Here is an 18,525-nt window from a genome sequence, read left to right as displayed (position 1 = left end):
TTTAGCGCCGGTATATCGTATTAGAGACAAGGTCTAGCTCGACCTAAGGAATTACTAGACCGGTAGACTAAAGAAGAGCCTCGACTCGAAGTACGCTAAGTATATAGTAGAAGAGGTATTATCGCCTATCTTAGTATAACTCTTAGGGATACCTAGTAATATTTACCTAGTATTCTATACCGACCTTCTAAGACTTACGAGCCGGGATCCCCTTCTAGGGTAGGTAACCGACGACGAATAGCCGGACCCTATCTTATTCGAGACGTATAAAGAGTAGTAAGTCGAAGAAATCCTATACGCCCGGAAAAAGAAGTAGAGCCGAGGGCGAGAAGCACTCGTAAAATAGAGCGGGTACTATAAACCTACGTAGGAACCCCTAGACTATATCGCGGATACCTCTACGCTAGACGACTTCGAAGCGAAATATAGACAAATCGAGGAGAACGACGGGCCTCTAGGAGATTAGGAGAAGAGAGAAAAACGGAAGAAATAACGTAGGAACCTAGAGTTTTTCCGTAGAGTAACGGGTTTATAGATTCTAGGGACTTTTACTAACTTCTAGAGTTTGGATTTTCTTACTAACTTATTAGACTTAGGTTTACTAGAATACTAGAGAAGAGAAACATAATTTAGAGTTAAAAAGAATTTTATTTAGGTATTTATAAGTAAGTATCGGGTCTCTACCCGAAATTAGAAGGTTACCTTAGGACTATAATAAAAATAATAATAATATATCCGAAACTACCTAGAGCCTACTAGAGAACCTACGGAAACCTTTACTCCTCTAGCGGACCTAGACGATTGTTACTAAGGCAGAGGGTACTAGGGTAGTCGGAACGCTACTAAAAGAGAGAGGTTAGCGAGAGAAAGTCGAAGGGTAGCGAGGAACTTATATCTAAGTCTATTAAGCTACGACATTAGCGACGGTATTTATTACCTCCGAGGCGATAGCGCTAAAACAAACGGTTAGCGAGGGTTTTATCGCGGGAAACGGGGAATCTTACCTAGATAATAACCCCTACGGCTAGAGAGACTTAAGAGCTTTCTATACCTTAAGAACCTTAAGAAGCTCGGAGTACTTCTCGGCGACATTAGCGCGGGTCGCGCGGATATAGCTAGCGTAGGCTACGTAGGTGTAAGAAGGGTTATATTAGTAGGTAGATAGGGTAGTAGTAGGTATAGGTAGTATTCGATAAGGAGCTAGGAGGAGAGGGAGGAAGGCAGGCAAGTTAGCCTATTACTAAGCGCTAAGCCCTGCCTAAGGTATTAAGACCCTAGCTTTACTCGAGCCCGGTTACATACTAATCACGTATAACCTCTTTAGTCCTAATATACGCTTCCCTTCTAAAGGCCGCGCCCTCGTAGCCGGTCTTTATTCTAGTCTTAACCTCTATTACTACTAACTTAGTAGGTCTAATAAGCCGCTTAGTCCGCGCTAAATTGAACGTATAACTACCGATTATGTAACTATGTCAAACCTTACCTCTAATATAGCACAATGTCTAACTCTAACTACGCTATCCCTATATATAATAAACTATAAAGTAATATATATCTATAAGAATTGAGGGCCTTCGACTAATTATAATACGAGCGCGTCTTCCCTACTGTAATAGGTAGACGTACGAGGTATTATAGCCCTGCCTCCGTTCTAAGTAATGTCGTATCGAGTTCTTTACGTCTACTCTTAAAAGACCTAGCAATGTCCGCTTCCGAGGGTTGTCCGCTTCCGAGGATTTGTTCTTATTATTACGAGGGCTATTATTTACTATCGTAGTTTCGCTAGCCCTAATTAGTTAGGTTTGGCAGCCTTTAAGTGTTAACTAATTATATCTTTTCAAAAAACTCAGTTCTTCTAGTTTCTATAGGTAAAGGCTATTATAAGTATAGTAGTAGAGGTTCGCCTCGCTTAAAGGGTCGGAAAGATCGAGGAGTAACCTATTGTCCGCAAGATCGACCCCGGCTAGCTTAGCTCTATAGTTTTTGCCCTTAGTTAGTTAGTCTATTAGTCTACTTAATCTTTTAAGCGGCTTAAAGTTTTAACTTAGCCTCAAAGTTTTAATTAAAGTTTTGATTAAAGGTGCCTTAGGCTCGTAGTATAGGTAAGGTTGTCTTCGTAGGTATAGTAATAATAGTAGGTAATGTTAATAATAGCGGCGCTAGTCGTCTTAGCGCTAACTTTACCTTCTTCTAATTTCCTTCTTTAACTAATAACAACTCGGCAATACCGTTACTAATATAGCTGTATCCTTCCTTTCTTAATAGTAATACACTCCGTAATACTGTTACTAATATAGCCGCGCCGGCCGCGCCGTCCTCGCCGATTGCCTAGGCCTCGAGGCCTCGATAGAATAAGGGAACAAGAGGGGGACCTATAGGGCGCGTTAGTAAAGAGGTAGAGCCCTTAAAAGAGCATACGATTAATTAATTAACGCGTCGTAGCGCGCCTAGTATAGTCTTATTGTCCTAGTTTGCCGGCCTCTAATTAGTTAGCTAATAGCACCCCGGGGGTAGTATTAATCCTAGACCCTAATAGTAACATTATAGCCTCTTAGCCTTCTTCTTGTCCTTTACACTAGTTTAATACTCGTCTAATAACTTAGTTATATCCTTAAAAGAGTCTTTAGCCTCCTACGAGTCCTATTTAGGTAAATAGCCTTGCTATCTTAGGAGGTACTCCTTCTTGCCTTGCCTAGTCCGATGCCTTAGTATACGCTCTATAGACTACAGTTCTTTACTATTAGCTAAGACTTCTTCTAACTTAGTAGGCGCTTTATCGCCTTCGCGCTAGTAGTATAGTTTAAGGAGGGATATATAGAAGGTATTATAGATAGTATAATAGGGTAGAAGCTATAACTAATAGGCCTATACGGAAGAGCCCTTAACTTCTCGAATACGGAATAGGCTAATGTATCTCGGTGCGAGCTTGGGTCTTGTTTTGCTATTAGGTAATAGGTGTTTGCGGATACGGAGGTTCTTCGTACTAAGTATAACTATATCGCCTTGTTTAAAGGTTATCGGTATATAGCGCTTATCGTAGTAGGCCTTTTAATACTCTTAAGCCTTTGTTAGCTTCTTAGCTATCTTGGTATAGATTTCTCGCATCTTCTAGACACGTTCTATTACTACTAGTGTTTCTAGTACTTAACGCGCTTCCCTTTCCTTACGCTCGGCCTCGAGCGAGGTAAATAGATCTTGCGGCAGGGTAGCGTTTTAGCCTATTATAGCTATATATAGTGAAACCTTAGTTAATAAGTGCATACTATTGTTATATACGAATTCCGTAGGCTGTAGGAGATTAACCCAATCCTTAGGGTTCTCGTTAATGTAACTGCGTAGGTACTGCTATAGTGTAGCATTCTGTCTCTCTATTTAACCGTTAGTCTATAGATAGAAGGCTGTTAATAGCCGATGCTTTAGTCTTAGCTGTAGGCATATTTCGCTCTAATAGTGCGATATTAGTGTCGATCTACGATTAGACACTATCCCCTTAGGGGTTCCCTAATAGGTATAGAAGATATTGTTCTATAGCGCCTCTACTATATTAATAGCAGTCTAATCTTTCCGCGCCGGGATGTATCGAGCGCCCTTAGTAAATCGGTCTACTATAACAAGGATAGCATTATATATATCCTTGCTGCCTCTACGCTTAGTAGGCGGAAGGCCTATAATAAAGTCTATTATAAGTTTAGCAAATGGCTTCCTAGGAATAGGAAGTAAAGACAACTCGCTAAATAGTAAGTGCTTTAGTGCTTTAACTCGCTAGTATACTATATAGGTCTATATATATTCCTTTATATACCGCTTACTATTTGGCTAGTAGTATATATGCGATAGTAGCTCGTGCGACCTCTCTATACTATAGTAACTAGCGAGTTCACTATTATAGTGCCTCTTTAAAAGCTCTTATCTAATCGATTGTTTAGCGGGGACATAGTATCTGCCCTTAAACTTTAAGTAACCTTTGTCGTCGATCGACTAACTGTTACTCTTACTAGATCGAGTCGCCCGTCTACTTACAAGCCTATTAATACGCTCGATAGCAAAGGCGTCCCTCTACTAAGCACGTAACAGCTTATCTATAAACGATTAACTATCCCTATTTGCAAGGTTATTTAATAGCACCCTCGCTATTAAACGAGGTACGTATTATATATATCTAATAGCACTAGTAGCCGGAACTACTATAACCTCTTCTATAGTGCTGTCGCTATATAGACTATTACTGTAAATAGCAATGTCCTTAATCGAGTTATCGTAGCTCGAGCGATCTACGTCCTTTCTTTTAACGTATACTAGAAGAACGATAACTCCGCTATAGTATTTATTACTGCCGCGGGGTCCGGAAGTCCGCTTATCCTACGCTTGCTTATTAATAATACGGGCTATAGCAATCTTATGCTATAGGGTTAGAAATAATAAATTGATAGATTGCTAAGTCTCGCTATTGTAATTAGGCCGCCTCGATAGGCTATTAGTAGGGTTGCTTACGCCTAGCCGATATAATATATTAAAATCGAACCTAGCGAGGTAGACGGCCTATCTAGCCTATCGACCTATAACCCTAGTAACCTTAGTAATGCTACGGAGGTTGTTATAGTCGGTATAGACCTGAATAGTATACTATACACTATCGAGATAGTGCCTCTAATACTTAAAGGCCTCGATAATAGCTAGGAGCTCTTGCTCGTAGGTCTCGTAACGACGCTCTATATCGATTATCTTTCGTAAAAAGAAGGCAATTAGGTGCTAGTAATTGTCCTTATCTAATTGCTATAACATAATAGCCGATATAGCGAACTGTAAAGCGTTAGTCTCAATACGGATCTGCTTGCTTAGTATAAAATAGTGCAATAAGGGCACTTTAGTAAAGCGTTGCTTTAGACCGTTAAAAGCGGCTTGTGTTTTGTTAGTCTATTTGAACTCTCTAGACGGGTTGGCCTTAGTTTTAGTAAGCTTAGTTAATAGCATTACGTGCCTCGAATAGCCCTTAATAAACCGGCGGTAGAAGTTAGTAAAACCGAGGAATAATTAAAGCTCTTTAATAGACGTAGGAACAGGCTATTTAGTAATTGTTTTAATCCGGTTAGGATTAGCCTTAACACCCTCGGTTGAAATAAGGAAGCTAAGGAATAACACCTCTTTAGTAGCAAAGGTACATTTAGAAGGTTTGTAATATAGTCTATAGGCTCGTAGGCGGTCGAGGACCTTGCGCACTACGGCCTAGTGTTCTACAATATTAGGTAAATGTGTATAAACTAGGATATTATCTAGGTAAACTATACAGAGATAGTCTAATAGGCCCGAAAGGGCCCGATTAATATAGGACTAGAATGTTGCAGGGGCATTAGCTAGCCTAAATAGTATAACTAAGTACTCGAAATAGCTATAGCGAGTGCGGAAGGCTGTCTTCTATTTATCGCCTTTGCGAATACGGATGCGGTAATAGGCGTCCTTAATGTCTAATATAGTATAGTAGTAGGCACTAGAAAGGCGGTTAAGGGTCTCGTTAATAAGCGGGAGTAGACAGCGGTCTTTAATAGTAATAGCGTTAAGCCTACGATAGTCGATATATAGGCGTAGGCTACTATCCTTCTTTAGTACGAATAGGATAGGGGCGCTAGTAGGGCTATTACTATACCGTATCCGGCTATTAGCTAGGTTCTCCTCTAGATACTTACGCAATATAGCAAGCTCTCGTTTACTAAGGTTGTAGAGGGGACTAAAGGGAACCTCCTTGCCCTCTATAATGTTAATCTTATAATCCGTCTCTTTAAATATAGGCAATGTCGATGCCAAGTAGTGTTTAAATACATTAATATAGGTCTCTCGAATAGGCTCTAGTATACGAGCAAGCTAATTAGGGTCTATACTATTAGGGGGCACAGGTTTATCGTTATTACTACCGAGTAGGTCGGCAGTTAGATTAGCTAAGGCGGGGGTTAGGTTGCTAATAAACAGGACCCTAATATTATTAGGACACTCGCTAATATCGATGTGTTTAATGTCCTCTCTCCTAGCGATTCTAAATCGCTATTGTTAACTGCCTAAGTCTATAACTATAGCATAGTACTTAAGAACAGGGTTGCTAATAACAATATCGGATAGGAGGTTGTCTATATCTACTATATAGGCAGTAAAGTCTAGTAAGCGTTTATTGCCGAGGTCGTCTTTTAGAACTATAGGAATATAATAGGCTCTATAGGTCAAGTGCCGAGCGTTATTAAACTAAGCAAGGGTTGGTATGTTAGTTCTAGGCAATTGTCGGAGGTCTAATTGCTTAGCTAGACGGTAATTAATAAGGGCGCTAACCGAATTTCCTAGATCTAGTATAACCTTAGTCTTATAGTTGTCTCTATATGTGTCCTATATAAGACAGGTGCGTATAATAGCTAGCATAATGTCGATAGTTTTACGCCGCATAAGGCTAATAGTTAGTACGGCGCTTACTCTTTTTTCGACTAATTAAAAGAGCCGACTAGGGTAGCATTAGCGGCTAAAAGGTATTTCCTATACTTAGCGGAAGCACAGTTAATTCGGGCCTAGTCCTTAGGTTTGTCGCATTAGCCTAGTAGATAGCTAGTGCTGTTACAATTAAAGCACTTTAATCCGGTTAGTAGACTACCGTAGCTGTTGTTGCTGTTAGTAGAGCAGTTAGTAGTATAGGGATACAAGCCCCTTCTACGGCCCCTATTATAGCCTCCTCTGTATAGTCGCCGGCTACGGCCCCTTCTACGGTCGCTACTGTTCCTATTGTTAGTATTATTGTCCTAGTAGGAACCTTGGTTTCCTCCGCGGCTACTACGGTTGCTATAGTTAGTACTAGCTAGCCGGATCCTCGATTCTAGTCGTTATTAAAGCTAGATAGCTCGTTTAGCTGTTTCTACCTGGACTATAAATTAAATACGTATTAGGTTAGCCTGTTCAAACATACGGCGGCGGTCCAATTCGAGAATAAGCTCCTATCTAAGCTTTAGGCGTATCTCTAAGATCTATATAGAATTAGTCTTAGGCGGAAGGTTATCCTCGAGGGTCTTTAAATAGGCCTCGAATAAACGAGCCGATTAATTAGTCTTCTATTTAGCTCGAAGATATAGGTCCTAAGTATATTGTTGCCTTAGTATAGGGTTTCTAAGGGTATCTAGTATAATAGTTTTGTAGGTCTGCTACTAAACAGCGGTCTAATCGTTAAGGGAGTTAAAATAGTTATCCTATATACGCTTTAGGTCGCTATTAATATACTGTATAGCGTGTACGACTAAGGAATAGTCGTCTAGTAGCGCTCTTAGTACGTTACGCTAGTTGAGTTTACAGTTACGAATATAGTCGTTATACTGCTTTCGACTAGAGCTATTAAATACGGTACAGTCCTTGAGTTTAGTATCCTTCTTCTAGATAGGTTATAAAGAAGGTCCTACTATTAGCTTAGTAGTAGTTGTTAGAGATTCCTAGAGGCGGCGAATCTCGAGAAGATTATCCTTTAGCTATTGTTCTTAACGCAAGGCAGTAAGCCTGTTTTAGGTAGCTTCTTAAAGTCTCGCTACTAGTTAGGGACTAAAGGCTAGCTAGCTATATCGTCGATTAACAATATTGTTAAGAATGTCGTTAACGGGCAACGATAGGTTATCCTCTTCGATTATAGGTTCTTTAGTAGGCCCTCTAGTAGGCTCTTTAGTAGGTACCTTAGTAGGAGGCACTTTAGTAGGCGCTTTAGTAGGCACTTTAGTAGGCACTGTGCTACTAGCGTTGTCGTTACTAGCGCTGCTAGCGGTAGCACGGTTATTATTTCGTAATAAGCTAGCTATTATAAAAGGTAACACTAATAATATATTATTAGCCCCTAAGATGCGGATATAGCGGAATTAGTAGATATCGGTCTAGTATGCTTAACTTAGTATAATAGGCCGTATAGAAGGCCTTGCTTAATAATTAGTACGGTTGTTTCGATAGAATAGTACGTATAGGTCCCGTTCTTCGGGCGCAATATAGTTAGATTAGTCTTATTTGTAGCTATACCGCTAAAAGCTTGAAATAAGGACTATCTAGCTGCTGCCCTTAAAGGGTAGATCGAATACTATATAAGAAGGGTTATATTAGCAGGTAGATAGGGTAGTAGTAGGTATAGGTAGTATTCGATAAGGAGCTAGGAGGAGAGGGAGGAAGGTAGGTAAGTTAGCCTATTGCTAAGCGCTAAGCCCTGCCTAAGGCATTAAGACCCTAGCTTTACTCGAGCCCGGTTATATACTAATTACGTATAACCTCTTTAGTCCTAATAGTAGGCTATTTAAGGACTAAATAGTTAGCGAGAGATTCGGTATAGGAATCGCGATAACTTATAGTAGGGCGTAAGTAATTCTCTTATAAGCGCAATTAGCGCAAGCCCTCGAGCTAGCGGGCTTAAGAACAGTTAGCGGACCCTACGACAAATCGGACGGGAACCTTATAGATTAGTCGGCGTAGTCTTCGCCGGAGTTGTAGTAACTAATATAGTAAATTCGACGAGCTATCTAGGATAAGTTAATTTTACGAAGGGAACTAAGGAAGAAGGGGAGGGACTTACGGTATTAGTAGTAGTAGTAGTAGTAGTAGGGGTATATATAAAGAAAAGAAGAAGAAGAAGAAGAAAAGGGAAATATTAATACTCCTAGAAAGCGACGCCGAAGTAAAGGTCGCGAAAGTAAGAGAAAGCGCGATTATAAGTAAAGCGTTTAAAAGCGCAGTTACGGCGCGTTCTAGAAGGCGGTAAGTAGGTAAAAGAGCGCGGTTTAGTAGTCGCGAAGAAAGTTATAGTCGTTAAAACCCTAGGTACGGCAACCCCGACCGGAAAGTAGTAGAAACCCCGATCGTAAAGGAGGAAACTACGAGCGTATTACTCTAGGGAAGCTTAGATAGGTACAGATCTAACGGATAAAGTAATAGCGATAGAAACTACGGAGGGCTTTCTATCCCCGCTAAGGAAGAGGAGGAGGACGGGGGTAATATAAAGGGCTACGCCCTAGGTAGAAAGCGCTAGCCTTAGGTATTCGGCCTACGCGACTCTAACCTACTACTTAGCGCTTAGCGTACTATATAAAACTATTCGGATTTACGTAGATAGACTTAGCTCTTTATCGAACCTATTAAGTCTTATATCTAGTATCTACGTACGCGTTGCTTACCTATAATACCTAGTAAGCCTAGTAGGCCTAGTAAGCCTAGTAGGCCTAGTAAGCCTAGTAAGGCTAGCAAGCCTAGAGATCTTAGTAAGCCTAGTAGGCCTAGTACGCTAGATAGAGATTTAGGTAAGCTAGGCGTCTCTTTTAGTAAGCTAGGTAGGCTACCTATCGGGACTTTTAGTAGGCTATCTATAGGTACTTTCGGAGGGCTATCTATTAGCGCTTTCGGAGGGCTATCTATCGGTACTTTCGAGGAGCTATCTATTAGAGAGGATAGCCTACCTAGCTTCTAGAATTAGTTCTTTAGAAACCTACTAGATATAATCCGAAGAATAAATAGAAGTTACTACTCTAAGAATTCTAAACTTTTTATATATTAGTAATATATAAGGCTCTACTACCCTTATCGTAAATCCGTTTATATTCTCTATAGCGGAGGTAAAACTTAAGAGAGCGATAGTTATAAAAAGAATAACCTTATTATAGAAGAGTAGTTAACTAAGTAAGGAGTAATATAAAGGAGTAACTAGTTCTTAACTAGAAGGTAGGTAGCTAAAAAGACCTAGGGCTATATATTATATAGATGCCTTCTACTAAGGTTTCGGTTCTTTTATTAGTATTTATTTAGTAATTATAGACTAGGAAGAGCTATCGAGTCTAGGACTATCTATTTAGTAGAAGAAGTAGATTATATTATAATCTACTACTTAGGCGGTAGACGCGATAATTTAGTATATAGTAGAGTATAGCTTCTCTAGTAAGGCTTCCCCTATACGCCTTTAGAGGGTACTTTCTTCTTTAAGATTATCTATCTTAGATATAGTAAATACCTATCTCGATTTCTTTCTAGTTCGCTACTACTAGTATTTTTATTACTAGAAGAAAGGTTTTAGGGCGTAGGGCTATATTGCCTATATAGTAAGGCGTACGAGTAGAAGGCGAGTCTATTTATAGTCTTCCCGCGGCGGTATATTCCTCTCTTAACTCTATCTTAAGCTCGAAAAGATACTTTAATAAATAAATAAAGGAATAGAGGTCTCTATTTCTCTCCTATAGTATCCTCCCTATTACTATATAGTATAGTACCCGACTGCCGCGGGTAGCTACAATATATACAATACTAATAAGCGGCGTGCCTAGCTCGTTCTAGCCCTCTCCCTACTGGTTGGCGAGTTCTTCACTTGTTGGTATCTAAAAATCCTACCACTCATGCAAGGAACGATCGGCAACGACCAGGAACAGGCTCTCGGGCGGGAACTCTGATAGACGTCCGTCGATGCACGCTGCGGCAGATGTTGCTGCTCTGTCGCAGACATTAATATTCTCGCTGTGTGAAGGGTTGGTCGTCAACAGTCGTCGCCGATTCTGTTCCCGCAGGTGATCACAATCCTGTGTGAAGCACGCGAGGCCGTTTGCAGGTTGCGTGATGGAGTGCGCGCAGCTTCAAGAATGATCAAGAAGGTTGCTTATGCCTGCTTCATCAACGATGTCCCTGGAAACGAGAGATTTGACAGCCTGGGGCCTCGCAAACTTTGATCATGCTTCACCCTGCTCACAGACCAAGCGCTGTCCACCAAGACTCTACTCGCGGACACTCGACGATCATCCGCTAACTCATATTTATCAAGCACATCTGGACTGTGAACGACGACGCCAAATCTACGCGAGTTATGCCGATGGGGAGAAGCGGCACCAGCTGCTGAGATGGTGTTGCACAATGATCCATTGAATAGAATACGAGCCTCGTAAGACTCCTTTCGAGGCCCTGGAAAGGACAATCTCCACGACCACGCACCCCAGGTTGATTGTATTGCCAACAGGGCGAGCGCGTTCCTGGAGGCTGAACCACCCATGAACACACTTCCGCTGTGCAGCAATTGGCCAGCAGCTCGCGTCGGTACATCAGGTCCGATTTGCGAGTAAGTGATGTGGACAACCCAGGGCTTTGCACGCGAACGATGTGCTTGTCAAGCTTTGAATTACATGTAATTTCACCGACCATGTCTCCAGCATGATGAGGTGACGGGAGAAAGGAGCCCTGTCGCGCATTGGGCAGTCCCATTTCCTCTCGGCGGTATATAGACGGATCCTCCTTTCAGAACTGCTTGGTCCTGCACGTACAGCCGCACGCACGCGCGGACACACTCTTTCTTACACTCGTTTCGTACGTCCACTCGTTAATACACCCCCTCCTCGGCAATCATGAAGGTCCGATCAGTCGCTCATTCAGTTTTGTGCTTCGCCGCTTTGGCGGCTGCTCTACCTCAGGGCAAGCGAGATGGCTCCGGCGTGGATGGCCTATGTAGGTCTCTCCGAGTTACTCATTCCCTCACAAGTATCGGCAGCGGCGAAGGGGCCTTATCCGAGCAGAACTGGCCAGCCTGGTATCAGCGCTACTTCATGACGACCCAGGCTATGTACGCCATGACGGTGTATCTTGTCTGCGGTGGTGAGCACGCAGGGTGGGAAGGCAGTGGCTGTAAGGCTTGTTGCTCAGGATGTGGTTGGATGCGTCTCTCCAGTGGCCAACTTCCCTGGTTTCAAAGACTTGAAACCATTCGGCAACGTCGACGAAGCTTGGGGTGACATCTCCCTCTCACGATGCATCGACTAGAGGGTGCCTCTAAGCATGTGAGACCCATTGGAGATGAGAAGAGCGTCGACACGGACTACCGACAATCGGTTCGACGATGGAGAACTCCAAAGGGGCCGCTCGGAGACGTGTCCAACCGCTCTGATCAGATCTCGAAGTCGGAAACTCTGACAGCTGCAGTGGCCAAAGAAGCACTTGGTGAGATGGCCATGCGAAGAGTGAAGAAGGGGCCTTCACTGAGTGCAACTTCCGGCATTACGGCAAATCAGGCTGCTAGGGCTGCGGCGAAGCGATGTCTGGCAGCACGGTATTCCTTCGTCTGGAAGCTCGGAAACCCCATCAGCACATGCTGCTGCCATCGACACGACTAGTCAGGGGTACATGGAGGCCTCTAACAGTGCGACTCAGGATGCTGTGTCCACGCATGCTCCTGATTCAAGCATTGCTGAGGAGGCTATTTCCAAGCCTGCTCCTGATTTCAAACCACCTGACTCGGGTTCTGCTCTTTCAAGTCCTGCCGATGCTTGTCCGGATTGAGCTGATGCGCAGCGTGCGACTAATTTGAAGAACTTCGCTGACCGTGATTTTACAGCCGGTGCCAATGATGTTTCCCTCGACAACGGGAACGACGGTGCTTCCCTGAGCTCCCAGGCAGACGCTGACCTGTGAGCTGCCCCAGAACCGCTGTTATTAGATTATGCTCAACTGACACTCTGACAAGTGCTTCTGCCAACCCAGCTGCCCAAGCCTCGAATGATGCTATGAACATGCCAATGGCCGGGGATTCGCCAAAGCAAGATGACCAAGCTTCTGACAACGCCATGGACTCCCTCCCGGAGGGTGCGTCAAACCCAGCTGCCCAAGCCTCGAAAGATGCCATGAACACGCCGCTTGCACCAGCCACAGGTATGCTGCACGCCATGCCCATGGCTTTGGCTTCACACTGACCGCTGCAAGATTCCTACGGAGCGCCTCCATCAAGCCCACCGAGTTACGGTCAGTGTTGCGTGTCTATCGAGAAGATGGACCCATCGAAATTCTAACATTGGTATCAGGCTCACCGCCTTCCTCACCTGTCAAGCCCGGTAAGTCGATTCGTGCACGATCCGACGTTGTTGATTGTATAATGCCATTTCAGCTGACACGTTTCTACAAAGCTCCAGTGACATATGGGAATCCATCACCACCTCCGTCTTACCCCGACTTGCCAGTGCCAACTCCTCCAACCCCAGCTACCTACGGTATGTTACTACTTTTCTATTCCATTTTGCGATTGCAACACCCTCTGTCTTGCAAGAAACGTGTGCTGACTTGGATAGGCTCACCACCTTCCTCGCCTGTGTGGCCTTCGCAGCCGAAAACTTATGGAGATGAATCACCACCTCCGTCATACCCTGTCAACCCTCCAGCATCCTCCCCTCCACCAGAGCCAGTGTTGTCCTATGGATCTCCGCCCTCCACGCCTCCCGAGCCCGTTCAGCCAACGACATACGGTTGGTGTCTCCGCTCTCGAGAACCTTTTAGCCGATCTTCTAACATGTTCTTCAGGCGCACCGCCTCCGTCATACCCTGTCAACCCTCCAGCATCCTCTCCTCCACCAGAGCCAGTGTTGTCCTATGGATCACCGCCCTCGCCTCCCCCAGCTGAGCCAGTTCAGCCCGTTCATCCAACGACATACGGTTAGTGTCTCCCCTCTCGAGAACCTTGGGCCGATCTTCTAACCTGTTCCTCAGGCCCATCGCCTCCCCCAGCCGAGCCAGTTCAGCCTACGACATACGGTTAGTGTCTCCCCTCTCGAGAACCTTTTGGTCGATCTTCTGACATGTTCCTCAGGCCCATCGCCTCCCCCAGCGGAGCCCGTTCAGCCTACGACATACGGTTAGTGTCTCCCCTCTCGAGAACCTTTCGGCCGACCTTCTGACATGTTCCTCAGGCCCATCGCCTCCCCCAGCGGAGCCCGTTCAGCCAACGACATACGGTTAGTGTCTCCCCTCTCGAGAACCTTTCGGCCGATCTTCTGACATGTTCCTCAGGCCCATCGCCTCCCCCAGCCCAGCCTGTTCAGCCAACGACATACGGTTAGTGTCTCTTGAGAACCTTTCGGCCGATCTTCTGACATGTTCCTCAGGCCCATCGACTCCACCAGCGCCAGTTCTGTCCTACGGTGCACGTAAGTACTTCGCACACACGACATGCTTTCAGTAACTAACTCCACTTTAGCATCAGCAGGCTCATACGGAGGTGGATCTGCGCCATCGTATAACACCGCTGGCAGGTGAGCTACTCGCGCTGTATACTGCTTAAGATGTTCGCCCTGACTGACATCCTTTCCAGCTCGTGGGGAGGTTCGGGATCTTCTTGGGGAGGCTCGGGATCTTCGTGGGGAGGTTCGGGATCCTCCAGCACATGGGGATATGGATCCAGCGACCCATCATATGGTACACCACGTACCAACCCATATGGTAAACATCTGTGCCTTTCCAACCTCGCCAATCTATGCTGACCTACTCGCAGCCGGAGGTACAAGCAAGGGTCCCGTTCCCGCCAGCGCTCTAGGTGTCCCACTTCCTGCTGGCTTCCCCGGGTAAGTGATATTTCCGCTATGTCCGCTCTGATGTGAAGCAGTTTGGCTAAATCTCATCCACAGAGGCAAGGTCGGCGCCCCAGGCCACGGTCCCCTTGGCAACCTCCCACTCCCACTTCCAGGCCTCAACAACGCTGGCGGATCCGCTGGTGGTAAATCCTCCAGCCCTCTGCCAGGGTTGCCCGGTCTAGGAGGCGCGGCTGGAGGTCTTGGAGGCCTCTTGGGGTAGTAAAACGCGCACGCAGGCAACGCATGACGATTCCGACATCAGGGCATATTGTTGGCGTCGAGGATTCATTAACAACAACAAACAACCAATTCAAGAAGAAGCTGTGATGTATGAGCACGGCGCTTCTTATTTCTACTCCACTGATGATGCAAAAGAAACAGGTGGCAGCAGGCATAGAACTTTATTAACCCGCCTCAGAGAGCTCTCGCTCGGCTTGGACAGAGACATCATGGCCGTTCTGCTGAAAGACTGGCTACGAATCTCTCTCTTTCCCGCGGATGACCTTTTTGGGGACTTCTATGTCGGTAATTTTGATAATCTAATGGGCGCTTACTACAATGGGGAATGCATTTCGTTTGTCCAGACGTGTCGCTGTCTTCCCTTCTCTTTTGTTTCGTGGATGTGTCATCATGTTGTGCTCATTGTCCTCCAGTGCCTTGCTTACATCGTGCCTATGTTGTGGTGCCTTCGTCGTCTTTCGTGATAGCTTCACGCAGCAGCCTCAGTGCCAGAGTCAAAGAGTATACTGTTGTTCCTAACAACTTGTCTGTGTCTGGTTCTGAGCCGGAGAAAAGTGTCCACGGCTACCAGCCAATAATACCAGAAGTCGCACGACGACACTTGACATGCTGACTACAACTTGCCACTCTGTTTTGTACACTGTAGCAGAAAAAAAAACGACGAGATCTTCACAATTTCTCCGCGCCTATCGATCGAGTCTTCTCACGACGTGCGAACTCTCAAACACAAAACTTACCAGGTACCGAACAACACGTCCTCACCTCAAAAGTCAAGAATTGAACTCGAGGGAAGTGACGAAATAAGAGAAACACATGAAGATTTTCGAGACCAAACATTTTCATTTTCTATTCGTATCCTGCGCTTCTGTAATCGTGCTACTACCGCGGTGGCAGCTTTCGCGGAGAAGTCGAGGCGTCGTGGTAATGCAAAGCAAAAATCAAAAAAGTCAAGAATCAAACATCGCTCATGCTCTCGCTTGCTGATGCAGCGTTTTCGGGTATCTCAAACTTCCATGGTCATTGATCATGCCTTTCGTATTCGTAACTCATGCTCATCGCTGCTCGTTCTTGGCAGCTTCATGCTTGGTTTGGTCTCGGTGCGCGTAGTCATTGGTGGTGTCGTTCAGGTCGAGCACATCTAAGCCTTGAAAGACTTCTTGGCCTTGCCCTGGCTGAAGCTGAAAGTCAGAGGGTTAGATAAATTACCACGAGGTCAAATTGTGAATTGACTTACTTAAAGGTCGACAGCCGTCATCTGGAGGGTGTTGAAAGCGTCGAAAGTACCCTCGTTCAACTGCATGCAGGTACCGTCGGCGTCGCCCTTGAACGTGCGGCAGTTGGGGCCGTTGTTGGTCTGGCAGGTGTTGGTACCGATGGTGACACAGTGGGTCAACTCGGTCCCAGAAGGCACGAAGATAGAGACGCGCTCCGGGCCGTAGAACTCGTGGAGCCAGGTGGTGTATGTGGTCGCGCCACATTCGCTCTGAGAAGTGCCGCCGTTGGCGTGGTAGGAGCAGTCAGCGCCGTCAGCGAAGCCGACAGTCATGCACTGCGACTGTCCAGCGCCGCTGTAGACGAAGTAGTTGGCGCCGCCGTGCGAGCAGTCGCCATTGTTGTAGATGGTCGCCTGCCAGGCTGCAGCTGGTGCGATGAGGGCGGCGGAGGCGATGAGGGCGGTGATGGTCTTGACTGAGAACATCTTGTCGGAAAGGCTCAGTGATGCTTGTATAGGTGTTGAAGGGTGTATTGAGGTTGTCGAGGGTGTTGTAGATGGGTGCTATGCAAAGTGGTTGGAGGTCGAAGGTGGTTGAGGTTGTTCTTGTCGGAGGTGTGTGTGTTTGAGGTTGAAGTTGACGCGAAGTAGAGGCTCTTAAATAGGTTTCCGCAGTGATCGAAACGGCGCTAGTGACTAGCGTCTGTCACATGCGTTCATGCGTTCACCAGCTGCGGCGTCCAAAGTCCGTGCGTTCACTCGCTTCCTTCACTTTGTGCCTGTGATGACAGCTGCATTGGCGATCAGCTTCACGTTCAGCGGAGGATGAGACTACGATCATGAATCCTGTACTTACGATAGTGAAAGTCATATATTCAATGATTTCAAAGCTAGGAGTAAACAAAAGAAAAACCTAGCGAAGTCCCTCCCCAAATGCGCCACGAAATCAGTGCAGTCGTTGCTTCGTAAATGTAAACCCATCACAGAACCTTGGTGAATGCGCTCCTTGCTATCCCTTTTCCCCGTCTCGGAAGCCAACTCCGGCCCAGAAATTTGCCCTTGGCCCAGTTGCCGACTTCCTGCACTCCTCGATCTTCGCCTTGTCCTCCTGATCAAAGCATTGGAACGAGATGGGAAGTTTATCATCCATAATCAGATCAGACAAGTCCAGGCATTTTCCGGCCTCACAGCTCTCAGGATTCGTTACGCACTGATCATTGCCATAATAGACGTTGCATTTCGTGTCGCAAGGAAAGCCGAAGGACAAGGTATGTGAGTCGACGAAGTCTCGAGAGAAGATGTCAATCATGTCCTTGCAGTCCGTAAAGGTACGTCCTCCGTCTTTGGAGTAGGCACAGTCATCCGATTCTTCGTAGCGGCCAAGCGCGAAGCAAGCGCTTGATGAGACTTGGCTATGCAGGTTGCTGTAGGCGAAATAGCTGACAGGAATATCTTGCCCGGAAGTCTCGTCAAAGAAGTCACTGCAGTCAGTGGTGTTGTGGACCGCGACTGACCAGGCTGAGACGGTCGTGGTGAGATAGGCCAGAGCGACTAGGATGATCGAGAAGATCTTGACAATCAAAGCTATTCGGAGTCAGCCTCGAGTCATATCAGTGCGAGGACATGATTTACCCATCTTGATACTACTCTCGATTCCGTAGTAGGATTGCTGAAGTGTGCGTAATGCTGGTTGTTATGTGTATATTCTGGTAATGCTTGCGCTTGTAGCGAGATAGCTTTGTGTGGTGTGTGTCCAAATATTGCTGCTAGCACGATTGCGGAGCAAAGCATATGCCACTGTGGCCTCGAGGAAAGCTCAGTCACATGCAGTGAGCAGTGCGTGTGACTGTGGAAGTGCATGTGAAGGTTGCCATGAATGTGACAGCTGCCCCCAAAGCGTGAAAGGGACGGGAAATGTAGTTTATGACTTCGAGATGAGACACCTTATTCAAGCAGACCACTGGAAATGGGAGGCTTTCAAAGCAGATGACTCCGAGGGAGAGAGAGGCAGAAGCGGTGAAAAGAAGGTTGAATAGACTTACTTCTGCGGCAGTTTGCGCTCCATTTCGGCGATGCCAATCATTGCATTAAAGAACTCCAGCGCAAAGTGCAATGTAGCAATCGTCCCCACAAGCTCAGCGCCCATCCTCAACTCGTGAAGTAGAGTGCAGGTCAAGATTTCACTCGAAAGGCGCGAGATCCGGTAATGTCTCAGCCGTCCATCTCCGGATCGTTCGCATTGTCACAGAAGACGCATAGACCATCAGATTGCTCCATTCCATCGCCTCTCTCGAAGCACTTCCCACCTTCGCCTGTCTTCTCTCTCTCGCCCAAGTTGTGCTAGTGAGTACGCCAGGCGCTATTTCGTCAGTTGAAGGTGTCTCAAGTCAAGCAATCAGGGCCATGCTGCTGACTTCGATGTGCTGGCTTCGATATGCTGGCCTCAGATTTGACTGCATGTAGGACTTGCGGATTTCATCCCATCTACCGGGCGCTATCCTCGTCGGAGCTGCTCAAGCGTCTGGAATGAAATGCTTGTGTATATGCAGAGAGTTAGGCGCTTGCTGGTTGCTGTAGGGAGGTGTGCCAGTGCTGTGTGGGATTGAGATGGTCGTTCGTGCTCCAGCAGGACGAGATGTAGTTAATGTAGTCAGGAGATGCCAAGCCTCGCAAGTGGGTCCGAGCTCCAGCTGAACGCGTACTCTCACCTTCACTTCACACTTCGGGTCA

At 45.8% G+C, this 18,525-nt stretch overlaps 4 protein-coding genes across 4 annotated transcripts; 2 read left to right on the top strand and 2 right to left on the bottom strand.

Annotated features, from left to right (window-relative positions):
* Positions 1-10,313: 10,313 nt before the first annotated feature.
* Positions 10,314-11,217, bottom strand: MYCFIDRAFT_179619 (uncharacterized protein; the record flags this gene model as incomplete). Its single annotated transcript, XM_007933669.1, has 4 exons — positions 10,314-10,335; positions 10,363-10,596; positions 10,641-11,118; positions 11,151-11,217. The coding sequence occupies 4 exons, from the start codon at positions 11,215-11,217 to the stop codon at positions 10,314-10,316; spliced, it is 801 nt and encodes a 266-aa protein (XP_007931860.1).
* Positions 11,218-11,277: 60 nt separating this feature from the next.
* On the top strand, positions 11,278-14,934 carry MYCFIDRAFT_212652 (uncharacterized protein). The gene is made up of 17 exons (XM_007933668.1): positions 11,278-11,457; positions 12,341-12,413; positions 12,470-12,654; positions 12,706-12,744; positions 12,804-12,833; positions 12,906-12,989; positions 13,068-13,241; positions 13,297-13,428; positions 13,483-13,527; positions 13,583-13,627; positions 13,683-13,727; positions 13,783-13,827; positions 13,878-13,919; positions 13,970-14,024; positions 14,084-14,211; positions 14,264-14,333; positions 14,397-14,934. Exons 1-17 carry the CDS (start codon positions 11,358-11,360, stop codon positions 14,560-14,562), a joined length of 1,458 nt encoding a protein of 485 aa, XP_007931859.1. The 5' UTR covers positions 11,278-11,357; the 3' UTR covers positions 14,563-14,934.
* Positions 14,935-15,634: 700 nt separating this feature from the next.
* Positions 15,635-17,431, bottom strand: MYCFIDRAFT_179617 (uncharacterized protein; the record flags this gene model as incomplete). The annotated part of the gene is made up of 8 exons (XM_007933667.1): positions 15,635-15,760; positions 15,829-16,223; positions 16,273-16,449; positions 16,506-16,553; positions 16,585-16,685; positions 16,709-16,800; positions 16,835-17,379; positions 17,419-17,431. The coding sequence occupies 8 exons, from the start codon at positions 17,429-17,431 to the stop codon at positions 15,635-15,637; spliced, it is 1,497 nt and encodes a 498-aa protein (XP_007931858.1).
* A 47-nt stretch (positions 17,432-17,478) lies between these two features.
* On the top strand, positions 17,479-18,489 carry MYCFIDRAFT_179616 (uncharacterized protein; the record flags this gene model as incomplete). The annotated part of the gene is made up of 13 exons (XM_007933666.1): positions 17,479-17,492; positions 17,524-17,594; positions 17,630-17,655; positions 17,681-17,693; positions 17,735-17,811; positions 17,849-17,902; positions 17,930-17,950; positions 17,987-18,138; positions 18,188-18,215; positions 18,259-18,332; positions 18,373-18,378; positions 18,403-18,432; positions 18,453-18,489. The coding sequence occupies 13 exons, from the start codon at positions 17,479-17,481 to the stop codon at positions 18,487-18,489; spliced, it is 603 nt and encodes a 200-aa protein (XP_007931857.1).
* Positions 18,490-18,525: the final 36 nt, after the last annotated feature.

Source organism: Pseudocercospora fijiensis (assembly GCF_000340215.1).
Source record: "Pseudocercospora fijiensis CIRAD86 unplaced genomic scaffold MYCFIscaffold_10, whole genome shotgun sequence".
Classification (NCBI taxonomy): domain Eukaryota; kingdom Fungi; phylum Ascomycota; class Dothideomycetes; order Mycosphaerellales; family Mycosphaerellaceae; genus Pseudocercospora; species Pseudocercospora fijiensis.
The sequence above is the reverse complement of the archived record's forward strand: the minus strand, read 5'-3'. Positions and strand labels throughout refer to the sequence as shown.

Excerpts from the sequence above, each read along its gene's own strand:
- MYCFIDRAFT_212652 (XM_007933668.1), top strand. The coding sequence starts at position 11,358 with ATGAAGGTCCGATCAGTCGCTCATTCAGTTTTGTGCTTCGCCGCTTTG. Across the intron at positions 12,745-12,803 it reads ATCAAGCCCACCGAGTTACG|GCTCACCGCCTTCCTCACCT; the intron begins GTCAGTGTTGCG and ends CATTGGTATCAG. Across the intron at positions 14,025-14,083 it reads TCGTATAACACCGCTGGCAG|CTCGTGGGGAGGTTCGGGAT; the intron begins GTGAGCTACTCG and ends CATCCTTTCCAG.